The following is a 23,748-nucleotide window of genomic DNA, read 5'->3' on the forward strand; positions in this document are numbered from 1 at the left end:
CTCATCAGGTTCGTCTTTGTTTGTGGAAATGAGCCATAAAGAAACTGGTTTATTCGGAATCTGTTGCACACACTCATTTCTCACACACACTGCTTCTTGTCTCCTCAACCATCTGATTTATTTCCTTCATTTCTATCTATTTTTGCTCATTTCCGGTCATTTGCCTCGAGAAATCGCTTCCTCAAAAAGGTTATTAAAACTGTAGAAATACAGCAACACTACAACTCCACAAGTTGGGTCAACTCAAATAGAATTGTGGAAAGTGATTAAATAGAATAAATGAAGTGCTGTTACTTCTAAAACAATTAAATGTCTTCAGTCATTTGTTCATCCTCTTCATTCAAGCCAGCTGATTATATTTTCCGGATTTGTCTGTTTCACCTTGGAGTCTGGTCTGTTTCTGCTGCCTGCTTTGTTTACCAAATGCAACATGTTATTTTTCAAATACTTATTGTTGCTTGTGCATTTTCAAGTGGTTCCCTGACACAACCTCCTCTCATTTGTGCAGTTCCATGAAATCAGCTGAACTAGGTTTAAAACTCAGACTCTGTATTTATTAATCACCCAAAGGCTAACTTTGAGTCCCTCCACACACAGGCACAGTTGCAGACGCCCACACAGCCGAGCAGGACCCGACGGGCTCCACTTCCTGTAACATGGTTAGAATACGTACTGTTTGTTTTTTGTTTGTCAGGTTACATTAAAGTTATACAATCTGTGGTTCTTAGAATTTCTTTTAATCATAAGAAAACCTGTGACAAGATTTGTATGTGTTGTGATTGAATATAACATTATTACCGTAATGGTCTTTGTTTCATTTTACAGATTACATTACATTACATCTGATGAGAAAAGCTTGCATTAGATCACATTGGATTGGATTAGATTAGATTGAACAAACTTTGGAGCAAACCTGTCAATTCAAGTGATGTCGTAGCAAAACAAAAAGAAATAAAATTAATAAATAAAAGCATGTAAAATGGTTAGAAATCGAATCCAGTTAAAACACATTGATTTTACATCTACGTATTTTACAATGTAAGTGAGTCTCAAACATCAAGAGTAAAGCTCAAAACTCACAAAAAGTAGTTCAGGCCCTGTTTGCATAATGGTTTTAAGTGAAAATGGAAACATTTTGTTGGGTCTTATAAGGTCAATTTACACAACAATGCTGCTGGGAGCCACTGAAATCGTAGTTTTGAAAACGCTCAGTTTGTCACCGTCTAAATGAGGGAAGAAGAAGGGAAGAAGCCACTATTCTGAACATAGCCGATGTTGATGTACTTTCACACATGTTCCAATCAAAGTAATAAAATTGCAGCTTTCCGTCATGCGCCTGCAGCGCACACCCAACTCTGCATGATTGCAGCTGATCGATCATTTTCCATCATGACTGAATCAGGCTGGTCTCCCATTATAGACCCTCACAATCTGTCTTTTTCCAGGTGCTATCAGAGGAACTGTCCTGTTTTGTTTTGAGGTTTTTGGTTTGTTTTTTTTAAACAGTCTGGTGTTTCTATGCAGCCTCTTTAAATTCTGAAGTCTCCACAGGTCGTTTATCACTGTGTGATGAGATTTCTACTGATTGTGTTCGGGTGCAATGAAGAAGTGACAGGAAATCCACGGGCTTGGTTGCTTCAATATTAACTGAAACCTATGTTGCATTCGGGGACTTATGTGGTGGAGAAATGAAGGTTTTAATGTATTTTTTTCAGTGTGAAGCTCAGAGGTGAATGAATGTGAGTGACTATTTTTCTTTTTTATCGCCCTCTTTAACCACACATATCCCTGATCACATCTGTGGTTTTCGCTGGCTTTCTCCAGCTTCCGTGGCCTTGCTTGAGGCTCCTCGCTCTTCTGGGAAACTCTGCTGTGTTCAATCTCTTAATTCCCCCCGAGCTGCTTTTTCTCACCGACAACCAAGCATGTCAACGTCATTAAGTGCAGAAGAACAGTCTCAGTGAAACAAGAGAAACTAAAGCATTGACGTTTCTGAAGGTGTTCTTACTCCAATAACTCACATCATAGAGGCCAATTTAGAAAAGGAAAAAAATATCCAGGTTCATATTGTTTCCTGCATAACAACTAAAAATAATCGCAACATGGAAATGTGATGAAAATGTCAATGCTTTGTGTATTAATGATAATAAATATAACAAAAAAGGCAGCTTTTTGACTTCAGGAGAATCTCTTTGTTCAAGTGTTTTTCTTGAAGTCTGTTTCTCACTCATACACAGGCTATCATTGGTCCCGTTCAGACCTGGGGTTGACATGCGTTTCAGGGGATCCAGTCACAAGTAGCGAGCCCTAAAGACAAGTGTGAACAGGCACCAAAGCGCTTTTAGTCAAACCGCTTCCTGAGCTGGTCAGGGACGTAGTTGACCACATTAGGCTATGTGGTGTGAGCAGTGTGCGTCATGAACACGTCCCGGAACGGTGGCGCTGCACGTAAATGAGTTAAACGTGAACATCGTCAGTGTGCACCATGATTTTGTTTTAAAGAATGCCCCAACCTGAATGATAGTTTTATACAGTCACTTATCCAGAGTTGTTCAAACATGTTTCTCTGAAGTGTCAAATAAATGCAACAGGGCTGCCATACTGTCATACTGACAGCACAATTGTATCTGGACTGGGGAACGAGTGCCACAATATCATTTAAATTTAAACTTTAATCCATTTCACAACTATTCATTTAATGGACTTGCAATATCTGCGGCGCCATTCCTTTCTTTGTCATTGTTGAAGTTTATCCTCAGTTTTTTTTTTTTTTTTTTTTTACTGGGACACAAATTGATGAAATTTGTCACCAAAGATAAAGAGCAAAACAAATAATATGGAGATTGAAAATAAAGATTTCCTGTTGACTAAGAAGCTGTCAAGCGCCACGTAAATCTGCATTAGATTAATAATTCCAATCTTCAGAGTTTTAATGTTCTTTTCCATCAGCCTCATCCTTCCTTATCACCCACATTTAGACTGCATGGAGATGGATGCTGCGTGTCAGCACATCGACCGGCCCACTGATTAATGGGGTCCGTTGCTATTTTGAGGTCGCGGAGGGGGTTTGCCGGAGCAGAAATCACATGAATCCGCTCTGCGGGCTTCTTCTTCCTCTTTAAGACCAAAGTAATGTCTGCTGGGCTTCAACCTTTTCAGGGAGAGTGGTTTTTCATTTAGTCTGAAGGTTCACCGAGTCCACCTTCGTTTTCAGCGTTTCTGTTGAAACCATTTTAATTTAGATCCTTCAGGTTGTTGTTTTCTGCCGCTGAATGAACTGAGGCCACCGGCTCTATTTTCTTCACTCACAGTGGCTTTTTATTTATTTATCTGTGACTTTGACCTTTGAGGAGGCGGCGGTGCACGCCGCAGGGGAGCGAGTGGGTGTGGTGCTCAACCAGAGCGCCATCTGGACAGGTGATGTCTCTATTCAAGAGGTGAGGGTATTAGTTTTCCTAAACTGTGCGGTGTCAGTCTGGGACGCCTTGTCTCCCCATCCAGCAGCGTCTCTCTGACAATGAGAGCTCTGTGTGCCACTCGCTGCCCTCAAGGAGTCTCTGTCTGGGCCCCTCATTATCCCTCACCTGGCACCATTAATACTTGTTTGCCTGAAGGGAGCTCGGAGGTAGAAGTGGGTCAGAGCGCACAGGTTTGAGTATTGACCGACACTGGGCAGAGACATTAGACAGATTGATGTTAGAGAGATGCTGAAAAGTGCGGGAGAAAGTCACCGTGGACGTTTTCAGGAGCGGAAGAGGATCGATCGGTTTGCAAATGACAGAGATCTGTCCCCAGAGACACTATTCTCTCTCATATTAAGCATTACGGGAAACGTGGGTGAGAAATTAAATGAGTGAGGATGTATGGTCCTGTCGGTGTCACATCAGCCTCTGTTTGTGTGTTTCATCTGATGCAGTGTCAGAAAAGATAAACTATCATCTGGATGTGTTTGCGCGCCTCTGTGTAGCCATGTTGGACTTTTCACTCTCGACACAAGTGTTTTCATAAGATATTTCAATGAATTAGCGAGTGACGTTAATAATGTAGGACGGCTCCTGTTTGTAAGCAGGTTTTATCACCCAGTTGATGTCAGAAGCAGAAAAATGGACATCAATGTGAGTATCTCCAAACATGCAGCTGTTGTGGGTGTTCCTGGTCTGCAGGGGTGAGTTTTCAAGCTAGTTATTAATACCAATGTCTAGATCCAGGAACTCTAGCTTTATAATTGCTGAGGCTTAGAGGTTAACCACAAACATCACAAACAGGGTTCAGGTGCTTGTGCCAGGACCCAGGTGTCTGCGTTCCATCCTTGGGATTCGTTTGCCTTTGGTAATCCGTAATGAAGATCTATGGGAGAATACCGACCAGGAAAGAATGGCACACCAAATACGCAGAAGGAGGTGGAAGTGGATCAGAAACACGCTCAGGAAAACCCAGGATTGTGTGACAAGACAAGTGCTATCTTGGAGAAAACATCCCAAACTGAGCTGGACAGGATCAAACTGGTGATGGACGGCCTGATTGGTGCAGATCATCTGAACCAACACACAAACTCTTGGTTTGTTATCAGGCCTCTGCGGGGATTGATAAGAAGTTGATGTGCGCAGGGAGTCATAAACACATGCAGGTGATCTGATCATGACTTCTGACACAAAGCTAAAATGTTTCAGGAATAGTTTGAGGAGCGCAACAACCAGTCTGAGATGTTTCCTCAATCCAATGCAGCACCTGTGGGATGTGCAAGGCATTCCAGGCCAGATCGTTGAGGCTCAACCTCACAAAATCCACGATTTAAAGGTTCTGTTGTTGATATGTTGGTCAGATACCTCAGCACACCTCCAAAGCTTCAGACTGGTCAGAAAAGGGAACCTGCGCAACATCGTGCAGGTGGCCTTACTGTAGCGGTGAGTCAGTGAATCTTCAGCGTGTCGCCTGAAGAGAGTTCCCTCTCTAAAGACATGAGAAATTCACAATGATTCAGAGTGGCTCAGTCAGCAGATGGGAACGTGCGTGGTGAGTCAGAGGGGGAGGAGGAAGAGGAAATCTGCTTCCGTTCAAGCCCAGATGCGTCCATGCAAAAGAAAAATATAACAGGTGGCACTTTAAAATATAGACGTAAACAGTAAATGCTGTTAGTTTGTTTTATTATTTCAAAGCACATGTTCAAAGGCAGGATGTCAAAACCTTCCGGAAACAACTCGTCGATTAGTCAGCGACAGAATTTAATCAACACTTTGCTTTGGATGGCTGATAGTGCCAGCACATGAATCAGAGGTACCCAGTGTTTACTGATCCCAGTGTTGTAAATGTAAAAATGTTGTGCTTTCATATTGAAACGCATGCTCTCATCAAGGATTACTGCAGCATATTTAGTAAATAAACAGGATTTTTTTGTGCCATTTTTATGGAATGGATTCACTGAGAAAATGTGGCAAAAATGACACTTTTTCAACTCATAGCTTTAAAAAGTACCATTATGCTGCACTGAGAGTCCACCAGTGTTTGGCTTCACTGGATGTTTTAGTAGCTGGAGATCAGAGCTTTTCCCTTCACTGCAGTGAAGAATGACAGCTACTAGAATATCTCTCAGCTACAAATAATGCGATTAAGAGATGGGGGGGGGGGGGGGGGGGGGGTATAGTGTCCAATCATGAATTACTGTAAATGCTGCTGCGCTAGATTCTGACAGTCTTGTAGCTGCAATGGTAAATTCAACATTATTTTCATAGACCCCATTGAGGAAAACAAATGGAATGGAAAACTAGTTGTATTTTGGAAGGCAACTTTCAGAAAATGCAGTTTCAAGTCTGACACTTCAAAAGATCAAGTGAGACGGATGAAGAAAACAAAAGGTTTTGAGCATGTACATATATCACTATATAATCTATCTATATCACTAAATAAACATTTTCAATCTTATCTGATATTGAAATCAGTTTCTTCCATTTAAACACTTCCACTGATCCACAGGCAGAAGCCAGAAACAACCATTGTGAAGCATGTGCAATCTCTTTTTAACCATTGCTTTACAGTCACAATGCATCCCGGTGTTCATATCACTGGTACCCTTACAGTTACAAATTATATGAATAATAAATATAGACTCCCAGCCTTCATTTTTGAAGAACAAATCTCCATTTTAATGGCATCTGAGCTGTTGTTGTTAATCGAAGGAGGAACTATGTAACCATTCCCAGTGTGTCACAGTTTTGACCAGCATACAGTAGCTACAGTAAACACAAGTAGGAACACTTCGGCACAGCTTCAGAGACAGCGGGAGGCTGCACACTCGGCTCATTTATGAAGTCTGTATTGCTGCGTCCCCCCCCCCCCTTCACTTTCCACCACGAGTCCTCCCGCAGCTCTTCTGATGGACTTTTAATTTGCACAGCCTCTTTACGTGCCTTGACATGTGAGGAGAGACACATTAAACTGCAGTCAGGCGGCTTTACGAGCTCACACACTCCCGCTGTTATGCTCTTTTTCTCTTCTAATATGCTCTATTTTTTTAAGGCCCTTAACTTTTTCCTTGTTGCTTTTTTTTTGTGGTCTCTTGGATGTGATCAAAAGGAGTACGGTTATGAACGGCTGCACACTGGGTGGTCTCGTTGGATTTATCTCTTCACATTTCGCTCGGGTAGCAGGAGATCACCTCACAGGGCAGATGATTGTGTGCGTGCCTTCGTGTTTTCCTCTGGGTCTGTTTCTGGACTTGGGCTGTGCGAGGGGAAACTCTGCAGGGTGATGCACACAATGCCCATCTGCTCGTTACAATTCGGTTCAGTTCACAAAGCGTCACTTACCACGCAGCCGTCTCACGCCACCTAATGCTCAAACAGTATGTATGTGTATAGGATTCATCAAAAACCACACACGAGAGAAGAAAACCATGAAAATCAAAGGCTTCGGTCCTCATGAGGTGGCAAACATCTTTCTTTACCTCGTTGGATGAAATAATAAAGAGCAAAACAACAGGATACAAATCAACAAGTGAAAATCAAATGTCCCTCGGCTGTCTAAACCCGCAGCAGCTTATCGTCATTTCCGGACTATAGAGCACACCTGAATATAAGCTGCACCCACTATATTTTAAAAGAAAAAAAAATGTTGGAGTTACATGATTCACCCGAATACATCACCCCTGTATCGGTGGTATTAAGCTCCTTAACCCATAAAAATCCATCCAAACAGGAAGATTTTAATCCTGATCTTAAAAGTAAAGGCTCTGTTAGCCTCTTTAACTGGAACTGAGAGCTGGTTTCACATGAGAGGACCCTGATTCCTGAAAGTTTTACCTTTTATTTTGCTCATAAACAGGCACAAAACCCAAATATTGATTCATATATGATCCTTCTCACTGTCTGAAGAGCACAGGTCTTATTGACAAGCAACTGTAACATGTAAACCCACAGCAACATACCTACGAAAATGGTCCAACATGACCTGAGCTATCATCAAATATATGAGGGATAGAGAGGAAAGAGCCCAGGCTAAATAAGTGAGATGACCTTTGTGACTTTAATTAGGTCCAAACTTACAGCGGCATACAGTACCTAAGAAAATAGTCCAGGATGTCTTTAACGATTTCTAGCTGTAAACTTTATTAAATAGAAAAGTCTTGAACAAAACATTTAAAGTAGACTGTATTAGCCTCCCTAACTGAAACTGGAGCTGGTTCCACGTGAGAGGAGCCTGATGGCTGAAAGCTCCCATTCTACTTTTAGAAAACTGAAGAACCTGCAGTAAGTCAGCACTCCTGCTGGTGTAATATGGGACAAACATTTCTTTAAGACTCAATGGAGCTTTGATTGAACTGTGACTTTATACGGGAGAAATCAGATCAATTTTGCATGCTAACTTTGCTGGAAACCTTTCATAGAATGATTGGCCATCTTGCACCGATTAGCTTGGAAAAGGAGGCTCAGTAGGAAACACTGTATGTTGCAGTGCTTCTTCAAGATATTTGCAAATGTTGCACAAAGAAGCTGAATAAATGGTGCTCACCTGCAGATTCAACTGGATTCATGCTGTTGAAATACATTTTCCTTGCTTCCTTAAAAACACAAATTGCATACCATAACATGAAAAATAGCTAAATACGTACACAACCTGTTCCTATAACTCTGGAGCCCCCCCGCCCCGTCTCCGTTGAAGACATAAGCACATGATTGTGCAACTATCATACTGAACAAGTATAGAGAAAAACAATCCCAAAATAGTACCAACATTGACACAAAGTCAGAATTTCCACCTGCAATATGATAGAAAAACACCATTGAAAAGGACTTTATATTAAATGGAGCTGCACTCAGCCTCACCATTAAAGATTTCTGAGTCTTGACGGGTAAAAAGACGCTGACAGGTTCAGAGTGAAACTCTACATAATGTACTTACATTTACCATGAAGACATGTCACAGTGTCACATCATTAAAAACTAAAAGCTTCTGAGGCCAAATCATGTTAATGTATTTTTTTTTAACTCTGTCTCCACGATTGAGGATTCTTGGTTCCATTGGAAGTCCTTTGAAGCACCATAATATATTAAAACAGAAAAATTAACAACCCAAAGGCTTCCATTAGTCCGATACAGGGAAATTGTGAATTAATTGGATATTAAAAATTGTAATCGATGATACTCGATGATTTGGAAATGAACAAAAATACATGTAATTTTTATGTGGTAAACACATAAAATGTGAATACTGACGTAAAGCTCACTTATTTGCTTAAAAAAAACAACCCGTTCCTGTTTTGTTTTCTGTGGCTCTGCAGTGGCTCCCTATAACTTTCACAAAATTAGATCCGAAAACAGAACAGATTTGGTGTGAATTACTCGTATAGACTTTGTTTTAATGTTCTTTTAGTGTATACATGATTTTTAATCCCTTCAAGGACCCAGACATTTGCTCTGCTGCAGTGTTTCTTGTGCTGTTTCTATAAATGTAATTTAATTAGATGCTTTTGTTGATATTTGGAATTAGCTTCCTGGTCACATCCCAATATCGAGAAGATTGTTTGTTATTAAGACAGATTAAACAAAGACTAATCATATTTTGTTAATCCTCTTGGGATGACCTCTTTTCCCACGGAGGGCAGCCACATTACGGTGCTCTGAGGAGCTGATTGGGGTCAAGGGTCTTGCTTAGGGACCCAACCTGTCAGCTGTGGGACTCGAACCTGCAAACCCCTGAACCTAAGTCTGCTTCTCTAGCCTCTAGGCCTCCTCCATCCATTGCGAGCAGTTTGAGGTTCAATTTCTTGCTCAAATGTCTTGTCCACTTCATCTTGTGGACAGGTGGAGACGAGGATTCAAACCGATAATCATCTAAATGAGAGACGACTCTACCAACTCAGTCACAGCCTCCCCCAAAATCCTGTAGTGTTATTCTAACCTGTCAGTAAAATAATGGACTGAAATGGACACATCATGACATTTCTGTCCAAGGCATTCCTCAGATGAACAACAAAGCATACAAAGATGACAATCATGAATAGAATCAGTCAATCTCTCTGTAAAAATCAGCATGTTGATCATAAACATGCACATCAAAAGTTTGAAATATTCATTCACATTGTACTTCAGTATGAGTACAATCACAGGCTGAAAAGATACCTTATAAAAGTATCCCAGAATACAAGTTAATTACAGTAACGTGAGCATTAGTATCTTGTTAGTGAATGGAAAGCAGTATAATTGTCTTTATATTTCCTCTGCAGATAATCATAGGTTCTGCATGTGTGGAAGAAAACAACCAAATCAAATGACGTAAAAAGGAAGTTCTCCGAATTTTTTGGCTACTTTGACAACTTTTCCGAATATTTCCAACCTTTCATTGTGGTGAACACAGCTTCCTTTCCTTAACCCGAACATAAACAGCCGAGCGGTCCGGCCGCCGCAGAGCGAGACGTCAGGGAAACCGGCAGAAACATTATCGGGGTGGTGAGCGCTGTTTGTTAGTCTGAGCGTGGCCACAACAGTTAGAAATGTTCTGCTTTACGTTCTGCTCTGTGGATGTGCAGATAAACACTGCGAACGATGTAAAAAAGAAATAAAGAAAAAAGCCTCGCACAGTGACAGAAAACCAACACCTCGCTGCGTCAGTGGTGAGACGTCATGAAAAATCTGCTTTCCCTCTTTGAGGCAGCACTGATGCTGATGCTGTTGCTTCTGCATTCGTTTAATCTCCCAACATGTTAAGCTGTTTGGGCTCGGAGCTTTTTGCAAATACATCCGAAACATTGAGAAAGAGTAACAAAAGCCCCCCCCCCCAGTTGAAAACGCATTATTAGTCACAGTCAGCAACACATCTTCTAAAAAAAACCTGCAAACACAGATCAGTCCACTGTAGCCACTGTATTCATTATTCACGTCAGTTGCTGGGATTATCAGGTGAACATTTCCTGCTGAAAGTCGACATTCGAAGCAGAAAAATGGACAAGCATGAAGATCTAAGCCAGTTTGACAAAGACTTGTTCAACCCAATGAATTTTGGACACCCAAAACACCAATTTCTGCCTAAAACCTTGGTGAGGATACAGAGCTCCTGGGGTCCTTTACTTCTTGTGGCCGTCCACTTAGTACCGGTCTGTGATCCGGTCTGAATTTAGCTGACTTCAATCAAAGCTCACGGTGTACACACACTCTCACACTGTGAGACCTCAAGAAGTCGATGGCCACATCAGTTACTCCGGGTTTCATTTGAACTTGAACAGATCACGGTCAGGTACATTACTCGAGCACCACTGCACAGGTGTGGTATCGTCCAGGCCTTGATGGTCCGGGGCTGTTTTTTAGGCAGGTGGTCATAAAGTTATGGTTGATCCGAGGGCTTGAGCTGCAGTGTTTGCATGTGACTGTTCTGGTAGAATACAAAGACAGAAGAATGTAGGCGCAGCACTTCGCCCTCAGTGCAGCAGTGAGAACCAACGACAGACGGGAACGTATGGAGGAACATGTTGAGGAACGTATGAAGGAATTATAGACAAACATGTGGAGGGACATATGGAGCAACGCACGGAGCAATGTGTGGAAGAATCTATGGAGGAATGCCAGTGTGCGACCTCGGGGCAAAGGTCACAGGTCACAGGGTCGCCACTCGGCCAGCACTCACCATAAAAGGAGGCGACAGAATAGAGCCGTTAGTCACGTTCTGACTGCGGTGATGATGTCTTAATGGAGATGCTTGGCACCAGGAGATTATTTCTGATGTCTCTGTTGTAGAAAAGTGGCTCCAAATTTAGGGTCAGGGACTCGTTTGGAAACACCAGAGGGGACCTGAGGCTTTGCCTGCTCTGTTGTTAAAAATATATCTGCATGTCAAAGAAAACCAGAATATAACGCTTTTATCAACACTTCCAGCATATCGTATTTCCCGGATGAAAAGCAGCACTTTTTTTTGTTGTATATTGGGGTAGTGACTTAAACCCACACCCTAAACAAGGACAGCTGTGGATCAGTTGATAGAGTCTGTCAGAATTTTAAAGATTCAAGCAACCATCTCCCCTTGTCCAAAGTTCCAAATTGTCCAAATTGCTCCAACTTCATTGCTGTGGGTGAATGTGACCAATAATGTGAAGCTTCTACCAAATCAATTAACAAAAAACACAAAACATGCCCACCGTGAAAGTTTAACGGTCCCACGAAAGTCGTTGGATCACATTATCAGGTGTGAGCAATCATTTCCAGTTTCCATTATTACCGAGTCGTCGCCACGTTGGGTTAAAATAACAATAACTGTCAGTGTTTCTGCTGACGTCTGGCTCGCGGTTCTCCGCGAGGCCTCCGCCGCAGCACAGCTGTTTGTACTCAAACAGCACTAACAAGAAGGACAGACTTCTGAAACGCTGACAGATACGAGCACTTTTATGACCTCAAGCAGGTCTTTTATCGAGCTTCAGGTTTCACATTGTGTCCTCGTCCTCTCATAAAGCTCCAGATGAAAACCCAGAGCTGACATTAATGTGAAGCTCACTTCCCCTCCACCCTGCTTCAGCTGCATTTGGGAAGTACACTTCAATCCTGACTTTTTTTTTTTTGTTTCATTTTGAGATGAATTACTCTGTAAAATCACATCACGGTCAGTGTTTCTCTGGTTCAGACGCTCCCAGGTAAAAGCACGTAAGCCAGTGGAGCAGATTCATATCAAAAGCTTCAATATTTACTGCACTTTGTTAATATGCTGGACTAAATTATATGAAAATTATATGAGTGTAGATTTGCATCAGTGACTTCATATACTGTTATTGAATCGTTTTACAATTGCATTTGAATACTTTGTGTCCATTCAGGCATTTTCTTGTTGTTTTTTTTTGTCATCATCTCTTTATTTTTTTAATTTTTTCAAACTACATACCTGGTTTTTTTATTTTCTGTCTCGTTTTGTAAATATTTTGGGTTTTTTGGCGTCAGTTTCACACGTTTTGTCTTTGTTTCTCTGTCTTTTGTGTCATTTGATGGTTTTGAGTTTTACTTCACATTCATTGTTGTTTTGTCATCTTCACTTTGTTTGTTGAGATTATAAACTAATCTTGTCATTTTCTGTCTATTTTTCTAACTATTCAAAGCTGTTGCTCGCTTCATGGCTATGTGTTTGCACATCAGTCATCATTTTACATTTATACCTTCTTGTGCTACTTTTTTAATAATTTCTCAAACATTATCTGTTCAATTTTCAACATTTTAGCTTGTATTTCTTTTGTTTTTCTGCAATTGTGGTCATTTTGTTCATTTGTTTTCATTTGTTTGGCCATTTTGTTGATTGTGTGCCAATTTGTACACTTCATTTTAACAATTTTCATTTAAATTCCTGTTGTGTGTTTTTGTATTATTTTTGTGGTCGTTTTGTTTGTCGTTGTGACTCTTCTACTCACCTTAGTGGTATACTTCTGTTAATTTTGCAACTGTTTTATGTGCACTTTGGGATCATGTAGCCCCTCTTTGGTCGTTTTGCTCATGATTGTTCACATTGTATTAATATTATTTCACCATTTTGTGGCTACGTTATCTTCTTGTTTATTTTATCCTCATCATGTTGATTGAATTATTATTATTTCCTCATAGTTTCTGACATAAACAGAACTGTGACAATCTGATGTTGGTATGTTTATAACACTGTTTTCAATTATCCATCCATACTGCATTGAAAGGTTCTGTGGGTCAATCAAGTCTGAAATGCATCATTGCCATTAGTTTTGCTCCTCACTATGCCCATAAATCAATTAAGTTATGTAAATTAGTGCTGCACTCAGTGCTGGTTCAGACCTTCATCTGTGAATATGTGAGTGGGGGAGATGTGTAGGTGAGTGGGTGGAGGACGACCATCTTTGCCTTGTTATTTGTGTATCTGTGTTTCTTTTTGTGGAGAAGTGTGTGTGTCTGTTTGGAAGGTTAAGAGTGATCAGATCCTCCAGAATAATCCTACAACCAATGAGCTGGGAGCATCCCGACACGCAGCGAACGAGGCCGGCGCACAACATTAGTTCGCGGGAATAATGAGCCCACTCCATGGAGCGCCGAGTGATGCTGCCATTGTGCTTTTCAATAGAATTTATTGAGTCTGGAAGCAGGAGCCGGGCTACGGATGAAGGGAGCTGATTGTCACTCTGTAATTTTGGGTCTGAAACCTTGTAAGAGAGCGAGGCGTAGGTGTGACGAGGAGCTTGCTTTCTGCCGACAGCGGCACAATGCCTGTCACTGGATGTTTCACTCCGATCCAAATCGTTTCTTTCAAATTTTTGCAAATGTCAACAGAGTGAACCTTGAACTTTTGGTATTTTTCTCTTTTTATTTTCGGTTTTGAACAGTCACTGAATTTTTTGAGTCTTGTGACAGATCAGAAAGAGAAATTCTGTTTCCCAGAAATGTATCAACCCAAAATTGTACCAACCTATCTCTAGATTACTATTAATATGAGGATTACTATTGCAGCAGCACATCATCAGGAGGGTCAAACTAATCTGTCTCACGGCAGTCTAAACCCAGCTCTTATTTGCTGTTAGTGGGTGAACAATCCATCACTTGTTGAATTCTGCTTCACAACCATAGAACGACATTGAAGGACCAAAAAGGGACGTCGCTATGAACGTTTAAGATCAAATGACCTTTGACCTTCAGACCTACCTGCTATCTTACCGACCTACCTTTATACCTAGACACAGCACACCCCCTCTGACTTACCTTCCTACACACTACTAGTTTAACTAGCTATCATTAAATGTACATACACATCTACTAACGTACCAACATACCTTTATACTGACATACCCACCTAATTTACCTGCCTACTTTTATACCAAGATACAGTACCAACCTACCAACTTACCTTCCATCATACTGCCAACTAACTTACCTTTATGTAATTATAATGACATACCCACCTAATTTACCAACCTGCCTTTATACCTAGATATAGCTCTTACCTACTAATTTACTTTCCAGTATACCTACCTACCAACTGACCTGCCCACCCTTGTACCTACACAACCAAGAACTATATTAAATATAACTTATAATACTATTACTAATGAAACGTCCAACGGTCCATATCTATTTTTAATCTCTGGTCTGTTAATCCAGGCTCTGTTATTATCAGTTTCAACAGCTTTCAGACTGTGAATGTAAGTCAGATATTCAGCTTAAATATCTTGAAACAAAAACATCCGATAACTTTAAAACCATTTTCAAAAACTCACTGGTAGCCAATGAGGGGACTTCATAAGAGGTGTAATTTTTCCCTCACACTCGGCAGTGATTAAATAACTGATGTGAGGCAGCTGTGGAAAATCTTGACCTCAGTTTGGGCTCCCTGGAGGTCAGTGAGGGTCCAACTGGGGTCCAAGCAGCACAGTCCGGTAGTGTACTGCAGGGACGGGACCGCGACTCCAACTGTACACCCACCATTTTCACATAAGCACCATTCAGACCCTCAACCTGACCCCGATTGTCCGTCATGAAAGACTTCCTTCAGTCTGGGGTCAGTTTGGCACCAGGGGGCTGATCGCAGGATCCCAAATCCCCACTTGGGAGCAGCTGCAGAAAGACCAAAGGCATTATGGGTAGAGCCGATCATATTGGCAGTAAAGCACATTTGTATTCCAGTGGAGACGGCGAGTAGATTGATAGCAGAGCTGCACAATTTCGTATATCAGCAATTTGTGCAGAGATTATTCCCCACTGAAGTCGGAATCATGGTCCTGAACAGGAAACCTGGACTTTCAGCTCTGCATCAAAGAGCTTCAACATCTGGGGGTTGACTTTAGTGCAAATTAGAGCTGCAGAATATCGGGTGAACATCCACCGAATGTTGACATGCTGAGGATGAATGCTCAGTGCATGAAATCACTTCAATCCGGTTCAGTCAGTCTGTTGTGATTTGGATACTGTGCATGTTGATTTAATAAGAAAACAAAGACTTTGTGATATATAAGTGCAAAACCACATTTCAAACTTTTTATGAATTTGAGCCATTTACTTCAACGTAAACAACGACCGCATTTTCTTGTTTGGCTATCAATATAATTTATATTAAAAAGCATTAAAAAGCATCTTCTATACTAAAATAGTCTGTTAAATACCACTTGTAACCACTAGATATCACTGTATGACAATAGAAAGCTGTCACAGCGCCACAGAAAAACACCCATTACTTCTGACGGAGCAAGAACAATTTAAAATCAACACAGCAAAATTGTAAATGATATTGCTAAAATCTGCTGCAGAAAGTTCAGGGTGTGTGAAGAAACAGGTCACAAGCACAGAAACAGTTACAGTGACGAAGAAAACAAAGACGTCTAATCACGAGCGAAAAGCACAGCATCAAGATTTGAACAAATTCACTGAAGTGTCTGGAACAAAAGCTGCTGGACCAGAATTATTACTGCGAGAGTTCCATCTGGACATGGAGAATACATATTCTTATACACCTAAAAGATTTATAAAGTTTTTGATGTGTTATTATTTTATTTTTTTTAGCCTGTGTGACTTATATAGTCTGGAAAACTACCACAGCCCAACTCTTGTTTTTCATTGCCAATAGAGCCTAACGGCTTAAAATTGAAATACTTTACAGAGTGAAAAAACAATAAATAGTCCATTAAACCCAAAATTACTACTAATACTGTATTAACTGCATCTTGTGGTTGAAAGAGTTCAGTAGCACCTGAATCATGGAATATTTTCTCTTATTGTGGGCGTGTCCACCAGCGTTTGGCTTCACTGAAATAAGAAACATCTTTTGGTTTTGGACAAACACCCATAATGCTCCACTTGGAGTTATTTTGAACTGTGGTGTTTTCTTGGTAAAAATAAGCTTTTCAAGGCCCAGGAATGAGTGTGCATTACCAATCTAAACGTGTGACTGTATAAACATGACTCGGGACGCGTCTGAAAGTGAATAAGGCCATGCGCTGCTCTCCTTGGACAACATTTAAGCTAAAGTACACACAGAGCGTCCAGACGTCTCTGGAGCAGATCTGAGATGATCAAACACAGATGTGCTCTCACTGTTCAACACCAGCGACCGGCGGCAGACGGAGGGCTGCGCCGGTATCTCACACATGCCGTGTGTTCTGGGAAGATTGATGTGATGGAAAGAAAAATAACATATATATCCATTTAAAAAAAAAAAAAAAAAAAATCGATTGGAGGTCTTGAGTTTCCTGGCAAAGTGTTCGACAGTCAGAGTGAGGAAATGATGGCACGTCGCTTGTTTCCCAAAGGTTTCACTGCTTGTTTCTTGCAAATCAGGTTGCACAAACAAGCATGATTAACTTGATATGTGAGGAAATTGAATAATGGCGGAGCTGACGGTTCACTGCGCAGAGGAAAGAAGTGCTGCGGTGCCAAGACGGGTTCAGCAGTTTGTCTCAGTGGGAAAAAGATCTGCTCAGTGGAAAGTTTTTTTTTTGTTTGTTTTTTTTGTTTTTTTTTCACTGCAAAGGTGCACCAGCTGATGTCATCCGGTTCGATTCCAGTGTTTTATATGTGTGTGTGTGTTGTGTTTGTTTCAGGTTCATCCTGGTGTTCAGCTGCCTGGTCCTCTCCGTCTTCTCCACCATCCCGGCTCATCAGGACGTCTCCTCCAACTGCCTGCTCATCCTGGTGGGAAACCACACTCTGAAACAAACACGTAACACTTCTCATTTCAGTCTATCAAACATTTCACCATAATATATGATCCATTTACAGGCGATTCACTGGGTTGATTTAGAATTTGTAAAAATAAAAACATAAACAACTTGAAGGCTCTTGAATCTCAGAAATGTAGGAGGAGGCTGGAGGTTCAGGAGAAACTGGGAATAATAGAGAAAACATGCAAACTCCTCACAGAAAGAGTCCACTTTAGAATTGAACCTGCACGCCTGCACTGTTTATCTGGTCTCAGTACACTCTCTGCAGGTTAAATAGTTTTCACTTCGTTACACAGAATGTTAGATAATGTGTAGAAATGTAAATTATTTGAGTATATTTTTCAATTTAACACACACAGTTGACAGGACAGGTGCTGTGACCGTCTCTACAGGAAGAGGATCCAGAGCCAAAGCTCTTCTCTTCTTACATGATCCTCTTTGCTTTTCTGTTGCCAGAAAACATTCTGAAAGCACCCAGTGAAGTTTGTGTGAGAATTATTTTGGTCGTAACACAAAACGGTGAGCGGGCTCAAAGCTCGTCCAGAAGAATGAATGGCAGACTTGTGTTTCTGCATCAGTGGGTCGTTTGTTCAAGATTCTTGTAAAGCTTCAGTGCAAAAACAGCGAACTGAGTTCATGGTGTCCTCGAGGTACAAAGGTTCAGGAGGACAGAGTGACTGTATGTGTGTGTGTGTGTGTGTGTGTGTGTGTGTGTGTGTGTGTGTGTGTGTGTGTGTGTGTGTGTGTGTGTGTGTGTGTGTGTGTGTGTGTGTGTGTGTGTGTGTGTGTGTGTGTGTGTGTGTGTGTGTGTGTGCAGGAGTTTGTGATGATCGTGGTCTTCGGGCTGGAGTACATCGTCCGGATCTGGTCTGCAGGATGCTGCTGCCGCTACCGAGGCTGGCAGGGCCGCCTGCGCTTTGCCAGGAAGCCGTTCTGTGTCATAGGTGAGCACTTCTGCTGTTTTCGTATCAATGGACACCTACACACACACTCACACGCACACACACACACACACACACACACACACACACACACACACACACACACACACACACACACACACACACACACACACACATACACACACACACACACACACACACACACACGCACACACGCACACACGCACACACGCACACACACACACACACACACACACACACACACACACACACACACACACACACACACACACACACACACACACATCCTTCATTCTAGAAAATATCTCATGTATGTAAGAACGTGCAAGATCGATTTCACTGCTGCTTTGATTTCCCAAGACGCCACCGACATACGTGATCGTTTTGTTGACGATCAACATTATTGGGCTGTAAAACACCCAGAAGCAAACATTCACACATGTTCTCACACATGTATCACATGTCTTTGATGAACTCAAGGTGAGTTGATTCTGTGCGGAATAAACATGTTTTCCCTCAACATGCGCACATCTTCATGCACATGCACATGCACACACACACACACACACACACACACACACACACACACACACACACACACACACACACACACACACACACACACACACACACACACACACTGAAGGCCCTCTCACTGACTCCAGTGGAGTGGACAAACCTCCCGCTGCACCGCTTGAGGTGGAATTGGTTGGAACTCTGTTTACTGAGTCCAAATGTCCATTCCGATGGTTCAGATGCTGCATCTCGTCGATAGCGTGCAGGCGGATGATGATTGTGAAGCTTCTGGCAGCATTATGACACCAGCTGCTCACATCCACCACTGATGTGGAGTCATTAAGAATCCCCGCTGCCACAAACACACTGCTTCACACACGTCTCTCTCTGGTTAAATTCAGCAGCTCATAGGATGAAAACAATGGACTTCACAGATGAATTTGTAAAAGGATTTCACGTTGGTCTGCAGTCAGGAAAGAAAGATGTGTAGTTTCAAATATCTGATCCTATCTGCTAATGCTGTGGTTCCCTACCTGTTGAAGGACCTGATACAGGTTCACGGTCTTTCACTTACTGTTGTGACTTCTTTATTCATGGTGTGTATTTTGCTGTGCATTCGTTGACTTGAAAAAAGTCTCAATACAAACTAGATTCCTCACAGCACATTCATAGAGAAGAACATGATCCCATGTCAAGAGAGAGAGGGGGAGGGAGAGAGAGAGAGAAACATCACTGTATGTAGAGTAAGAGGAAACAAGCTCAGTCCAGATCTCCCAGCAGTGTGAACCTCCAACACCTTCACTAGAAAATGCTTCAGGCTTTACATTCATCCACTTGCTGGAGGTTTTGACTCAGTAAAATAGAGTCAAACTGCAGCTCAGCATCAACTCGCTGTGATAAAATGTTCTGGAAACAACAGCCATTGATTCTGCTCCGATTTCTTTTACTTCTCAGCAGGCGTGTGTGTGTGTGTGTGTGTGTGTGTGTGTGTGTGTGTGTGTGTGTGTGTGTGTGTGTGTGTGTGTGTGTGTGTGTGTGTGTGCACACCACCACACACACTCTAATCCATCAGGCCCACATACTGTATGTACTGTTTGTACACATATGCTCTCCTCCAGTCCCTCCTCTTCTTTCCTCCGATGTGAGGAAAACCTCTGCAGCTCTGCAGAATCTTCGTTCATCTATCGCCGCTGACCTTTCCTCTTTTCCTCCTCCCTGTGGGTCAGTCGGTTTACAGCCGGACACCTTAGTCAGCATTTTCTTTCTCTTAAAAGGGGTTTTGTTAGCAAGGCTGAATACCATCACTGGGTTTGGTTTCAACCCGTCACGTCACTGGACCAGAGGACAGAGGAGTTCAGGGGGAGTGGAGAGAAGGGGAAAAATGTTGTTTCTCGAGTCGCAGGAGCTCATTACCGGAGTTGTCTGTGTTCTGTGTGGGTTCCGTGTTATTCGCCGGCCCACTGCGGTTTCTCTGTGAACTTCCTGTGCACGCAGTCAGATCCGTGTGTGTTTGTGCATCTGTCCGTCTCGATTTGCAAGCGTCTCGGTAACACAGTGTGTCTGCACTCGGGGAAATTAAAAGAAACGACCGTGAAGCCTTGTGCACGTGTTTGAACTGGGCTTTTACATGAAGCCATAGAGAGAATTACTTCACTGTTGGATTAATTTACGTGAAAGTCAGAACGGGGCTGAAGCGCTTTGTCGGACTGTTGACGCACACGGCAGATGGTGTCATTTACTTAATGCCAAACCCTTATTGGGGTAATTTTCTGCAGCGCAGAACAACATAATAACACAGGGAAGCTTTCATTGCAGCAATTTGACATCAAACCATGTGACTTCAGGGCCGTGAGGAGCCGTACAGTCCGTCTGAGCAGAGGGTGGAGGAGGACAGTGTTTCTGGACGTCTTCCTTATGAATATCCATCTCCAGTGCTACTTTATTCTCTTCAGGGTCGATTGATCGCTGGCTCAAAGGTCATCAGTTAACCAGAGAAAACATTGATTCCGTGGTTATATGAATGTGTGAGTAACTGATCAATGCTTCTGAACATGAGCACCATGGCTGTAGCCAAGAGTTCTTCTTCACATGCGTGAGTAGATGGACAATAACAACACGTGTTTCTCCTGAGAGCGTCGTGACTCCCAGTCCAGATTCTCCTGACACTTGGTAGTTTTATAGTTGACAGTAGTGATGGCCAAGTGAAGCTTATTGAACCACTGTCTTTATTTTCTGAAGCCACTCGATGGCGCTGTCTGTTCAGCAAACTTTTGAAAGCACACTTCATTGCCAGTCTTTCACAGTCAGGAAATAAAGAAAGTGGTTCATAAAGCTTCATGAAGCTTCATTTGGCCATCACTAGTTGACAGTCACCATAGTATTATTCCAACTTGGTCTTCAGTCCATACCAATGTCCGTGTCTTCTCCATTGTTAATGTTTATCACGTGTTGTTCTCTGTGTGCGCCTACAAGTGGCCCAACTTGAAAACTACAACGTTTTCAACATTTAACTCTTTCTGTGTAAAAGAAAAATGTTGCCCTTTAAACACTAAATTTTTCTGAAATAAAAAAAAGCAATAACGGTGCGTTGTCACTTGAAGCGTTGTCGTATAAATGCGGCGGGAATCACACTTGACCTGGTGGGAATTTACAGAAGATCTTATTGAGAACAAACCACAGTGAAAGAAATCTGAAATTCTCCTGATATATTTTTCTAAAGCGTCTATGAAAATTGAGGTCAGATCTGTTTGCTTGTATTCTCTCTGATGCTGAACCTGTGTATCTGTGTGTGTTTCCTCCTCTCCCCCTCCAGACATCATTGTCCTGATAGCCTCGGTGGCCGTGGTGTCGGCGGGGAGTCAGGGGAACATCTTCGCCACCTCGGTGCTGCGCAGCCTGAGGTTCCTGCAGATCCTCCGCATGGTGCGAATGGACCGGAGAGGAGGAACGTGGAAGCTGCTGGGCTCAGTGGTCTACGCTCACAGCAAGGTGTGAATATAAGAATACAAAGCAATGTGAATATGCTCTCTTCCCCTACCGCCATCATGGGTCGCATGCACGCTCCCGTGAAAGGGCTTGTCCCAGTCAGCACTGCCTTACGGGCGTAGTGTTTTTCAAGCTGGCCAAAAAGGGTCTGACCCCCTCTAGAGTCTTTGTGATTCTGAAGGACTCCCATGGTGTGGCCCAGGTCCACTTTGTCACTGGCAACAAAATCTTGAAGATCTTCCAGTCCAAGGGTCTGGCTCCTGACCGAGGATCTCTACCACCTCATCAAGAAGGCCGTGGCAATCAGGAAGCACCCGGAGAGGAACAGAAAGGACAAGGATGCCAAGTTCTGCCTGATTCTCATGGAGAGCAGGATCCACAGGCTTGGTCTGTTATGACAAGCCCAAGAGAGTACTGGTCCCTAACTGGAAGTATGAGTCTTCTACAGCTTCTGCTGGTACCAGTTGCCCAAGTAACTCTTCGAATGATGGGGGGGTGTTTCGTAGTTGAAGAGTGAAAATTCAGAAGCTCCTTGAGAAAGTCGTTCTTCTTCAAAATCCCTGCAATCAAACCAAGAAACATGTGCAAAATACTGCACTGCTGCATCTTGACCACTGCACCGTCCCGTCACAACCACTGCACCACTGCGTCCATAACCGCAGCCTTATTGACTGTGATCATTCTGACCTCTGCCTGCAGGAACTGGTGACCGCCTGGTACATCGGCTTCCTGGTGCTGATCTTCTCATCCTTCCTGGTTTACCTCGTGGAGAACAAGTTCAACAAAGAGTTTGCGACCTACGCCGATGCTTTGTGGTGGGGCACGGTGAGTTTAAAGCTTTTGCCAGAACCAATATCAATCAGGTGCAGGCCAGGGCCCCGTCTCCATGACGACGTTTACAAGTGAAAACACAATACTTTCATTCTGTTTTGGGTGTCTGTTTACACAACAGTGGAATGCATCTTTTGAAAAACACTTCGCAAGTTGGAACTTTTAGAGAACCTTGTTGATTTTTTTTTTTTTTTGTTAACTTTATTTTTATGAACAGATTTTTCAAGCAGAACAATTCCTGAACCTTGCAAATATCAAGATGACAGTAATGAATTCATGAAGGAATGGTTTAGTTTGGTTACAATCAACAGTGCAAAACTTAAATTGTGTGTATTCAGCTTATTTATGTATGTATTTATTATTTTTGTTGAACAAAAAAAGAATAGGCTGAAGCCAAGTCTTCTTTTTGTCTATCCTGTACAATCCATAAAGTAATCCTGGATACCAAATGGGAAAAAAAAATCATTCTAAAAATGTACTCAAAGTTACTCAAAGAAAAGAAAAGAAAAAAAAACATTAACAGTGTTTTGTTTTACAGTTAGGACAATCTAAAATTGAGGACTAATATCTTGACATTGTCTTTTAATAGAGTGAAGATTGCCAACTGCCATTTTTTTAAACAAATCTTCCCAAACATAAAAGTCAATCTTTCCATTGTCCCTATTTTCTGCGTCAGTAACACTCGGTTAATGCCACTTTGCTCGTTTGCATCAGTTCCTTTAGCAGCATCTCAACTCCTCGCTGATATTTTCTCTCAATTCACCTTTTGAGCATTGACAGCTCCTCCATAAACATCAGCTCCATTAAACAGCATTTTCTCAGACGTTCATAATGGGAGGAAAATGGGCTTTGTCATGAATAGAAATCAGAGTGTGAATGGAAGATAATCAGTCTACACCTCACGGATAGATCGACGGATATAGAGCGTCGGCCCAGTCAGTAAACACTGAACACTCTGCATTAACTCCTCGTTTTCAAGCAAACATGAGCAGCTTCATTCAGGGTTACGCTGCACATGGTGACAAATAACTCACTTTCTCCTTTTATCAAAGTACTTCAGTGCCTCCAGTCTTTGGCTTCACATTGTGTTTCTGCAGATTGTCCTCGAGAGACTCTCGCGCGCGCACACACACACACACAAACATTTCCATTTCTACCAGGGCAGAATAAACATTGGAGTCTTTCATCAGCGTCCTTCAAACCAAGCCGAGGCCATGCGGCGTGAGGCTGTGAAAAACATCCCGGAAGCATCGAGCTGCTCAACAGCTGATCAACGCAAAGGGAAAACATGCAAACACTGAACAAGGCAGAGAGGCAGAGAGAGACATCACACTTATTTAAACACATTCACACTTGTTCACCTCA

The 23,748-nt window shown here is 42.2% G+C and overlaps 2 protein-coding genes across 2 annotated transcripts in view; both read left to right on the top strand.

Annotated features, from left to right (window-relative positions):
• The window catches only part of kcnq5b (potassium voltage-gated channel, KQT-like subfamily, member 5b), a gene marked incomplete at its 5' end in the record, with an annotated part of 96,610 nt that overhangs the window by 61,345 nt on the left and 11,517 nt on the right, over window positions 1–23,748 (top strand). Inside the window, 4 exons of the mRNA XM_080494309.1 lie at window positions 17,009–17,099; window positions 17,946–18,072; window positions 21,380–21,555; window positions 22,252–22,377. Of these exons, the coding sequence (XP_080350435.1) occupies window positions 17,009–17,099; window positions 17,946–18,072; window positions 21,380–21,555; window positions 22,252–22,377 (520 nt within the window). The remainder of the gene's footprint in view (window positions 1–17,008; window positions 17,100–17,945; window positions 18,073–21,379; window positions 21,556–22,251; window positions 22,378–23,748) is intronic.
• Window positions 21,612–22,062, top strand: LOC308149081 (small ribosomal subunit protein uS15-like; the record flags this gene model as incomplete). Its single annotated transcript, XM_080520724.1, is given in 5 exon segments — window positions 21,612–21,635; window positions 21,637–21,677; window positions 21,679–21,816; window positions 21,818–21,944; window positions 21,946–22,062. Coding segments are annotated over 5 exon segments (447 nt in total).

This window comes from Blennius ocellaris (genome assembly GCF_963422515.1).
Source record: "Blennius ocellaris genome assembly, chromosome: 3".
Lineage (NCBI taxonomy): Eukaryota > Metazoa > Chordata > Actinopteri > Blenniiformes > Blenniidae > Blennius > Blennius ocellaris.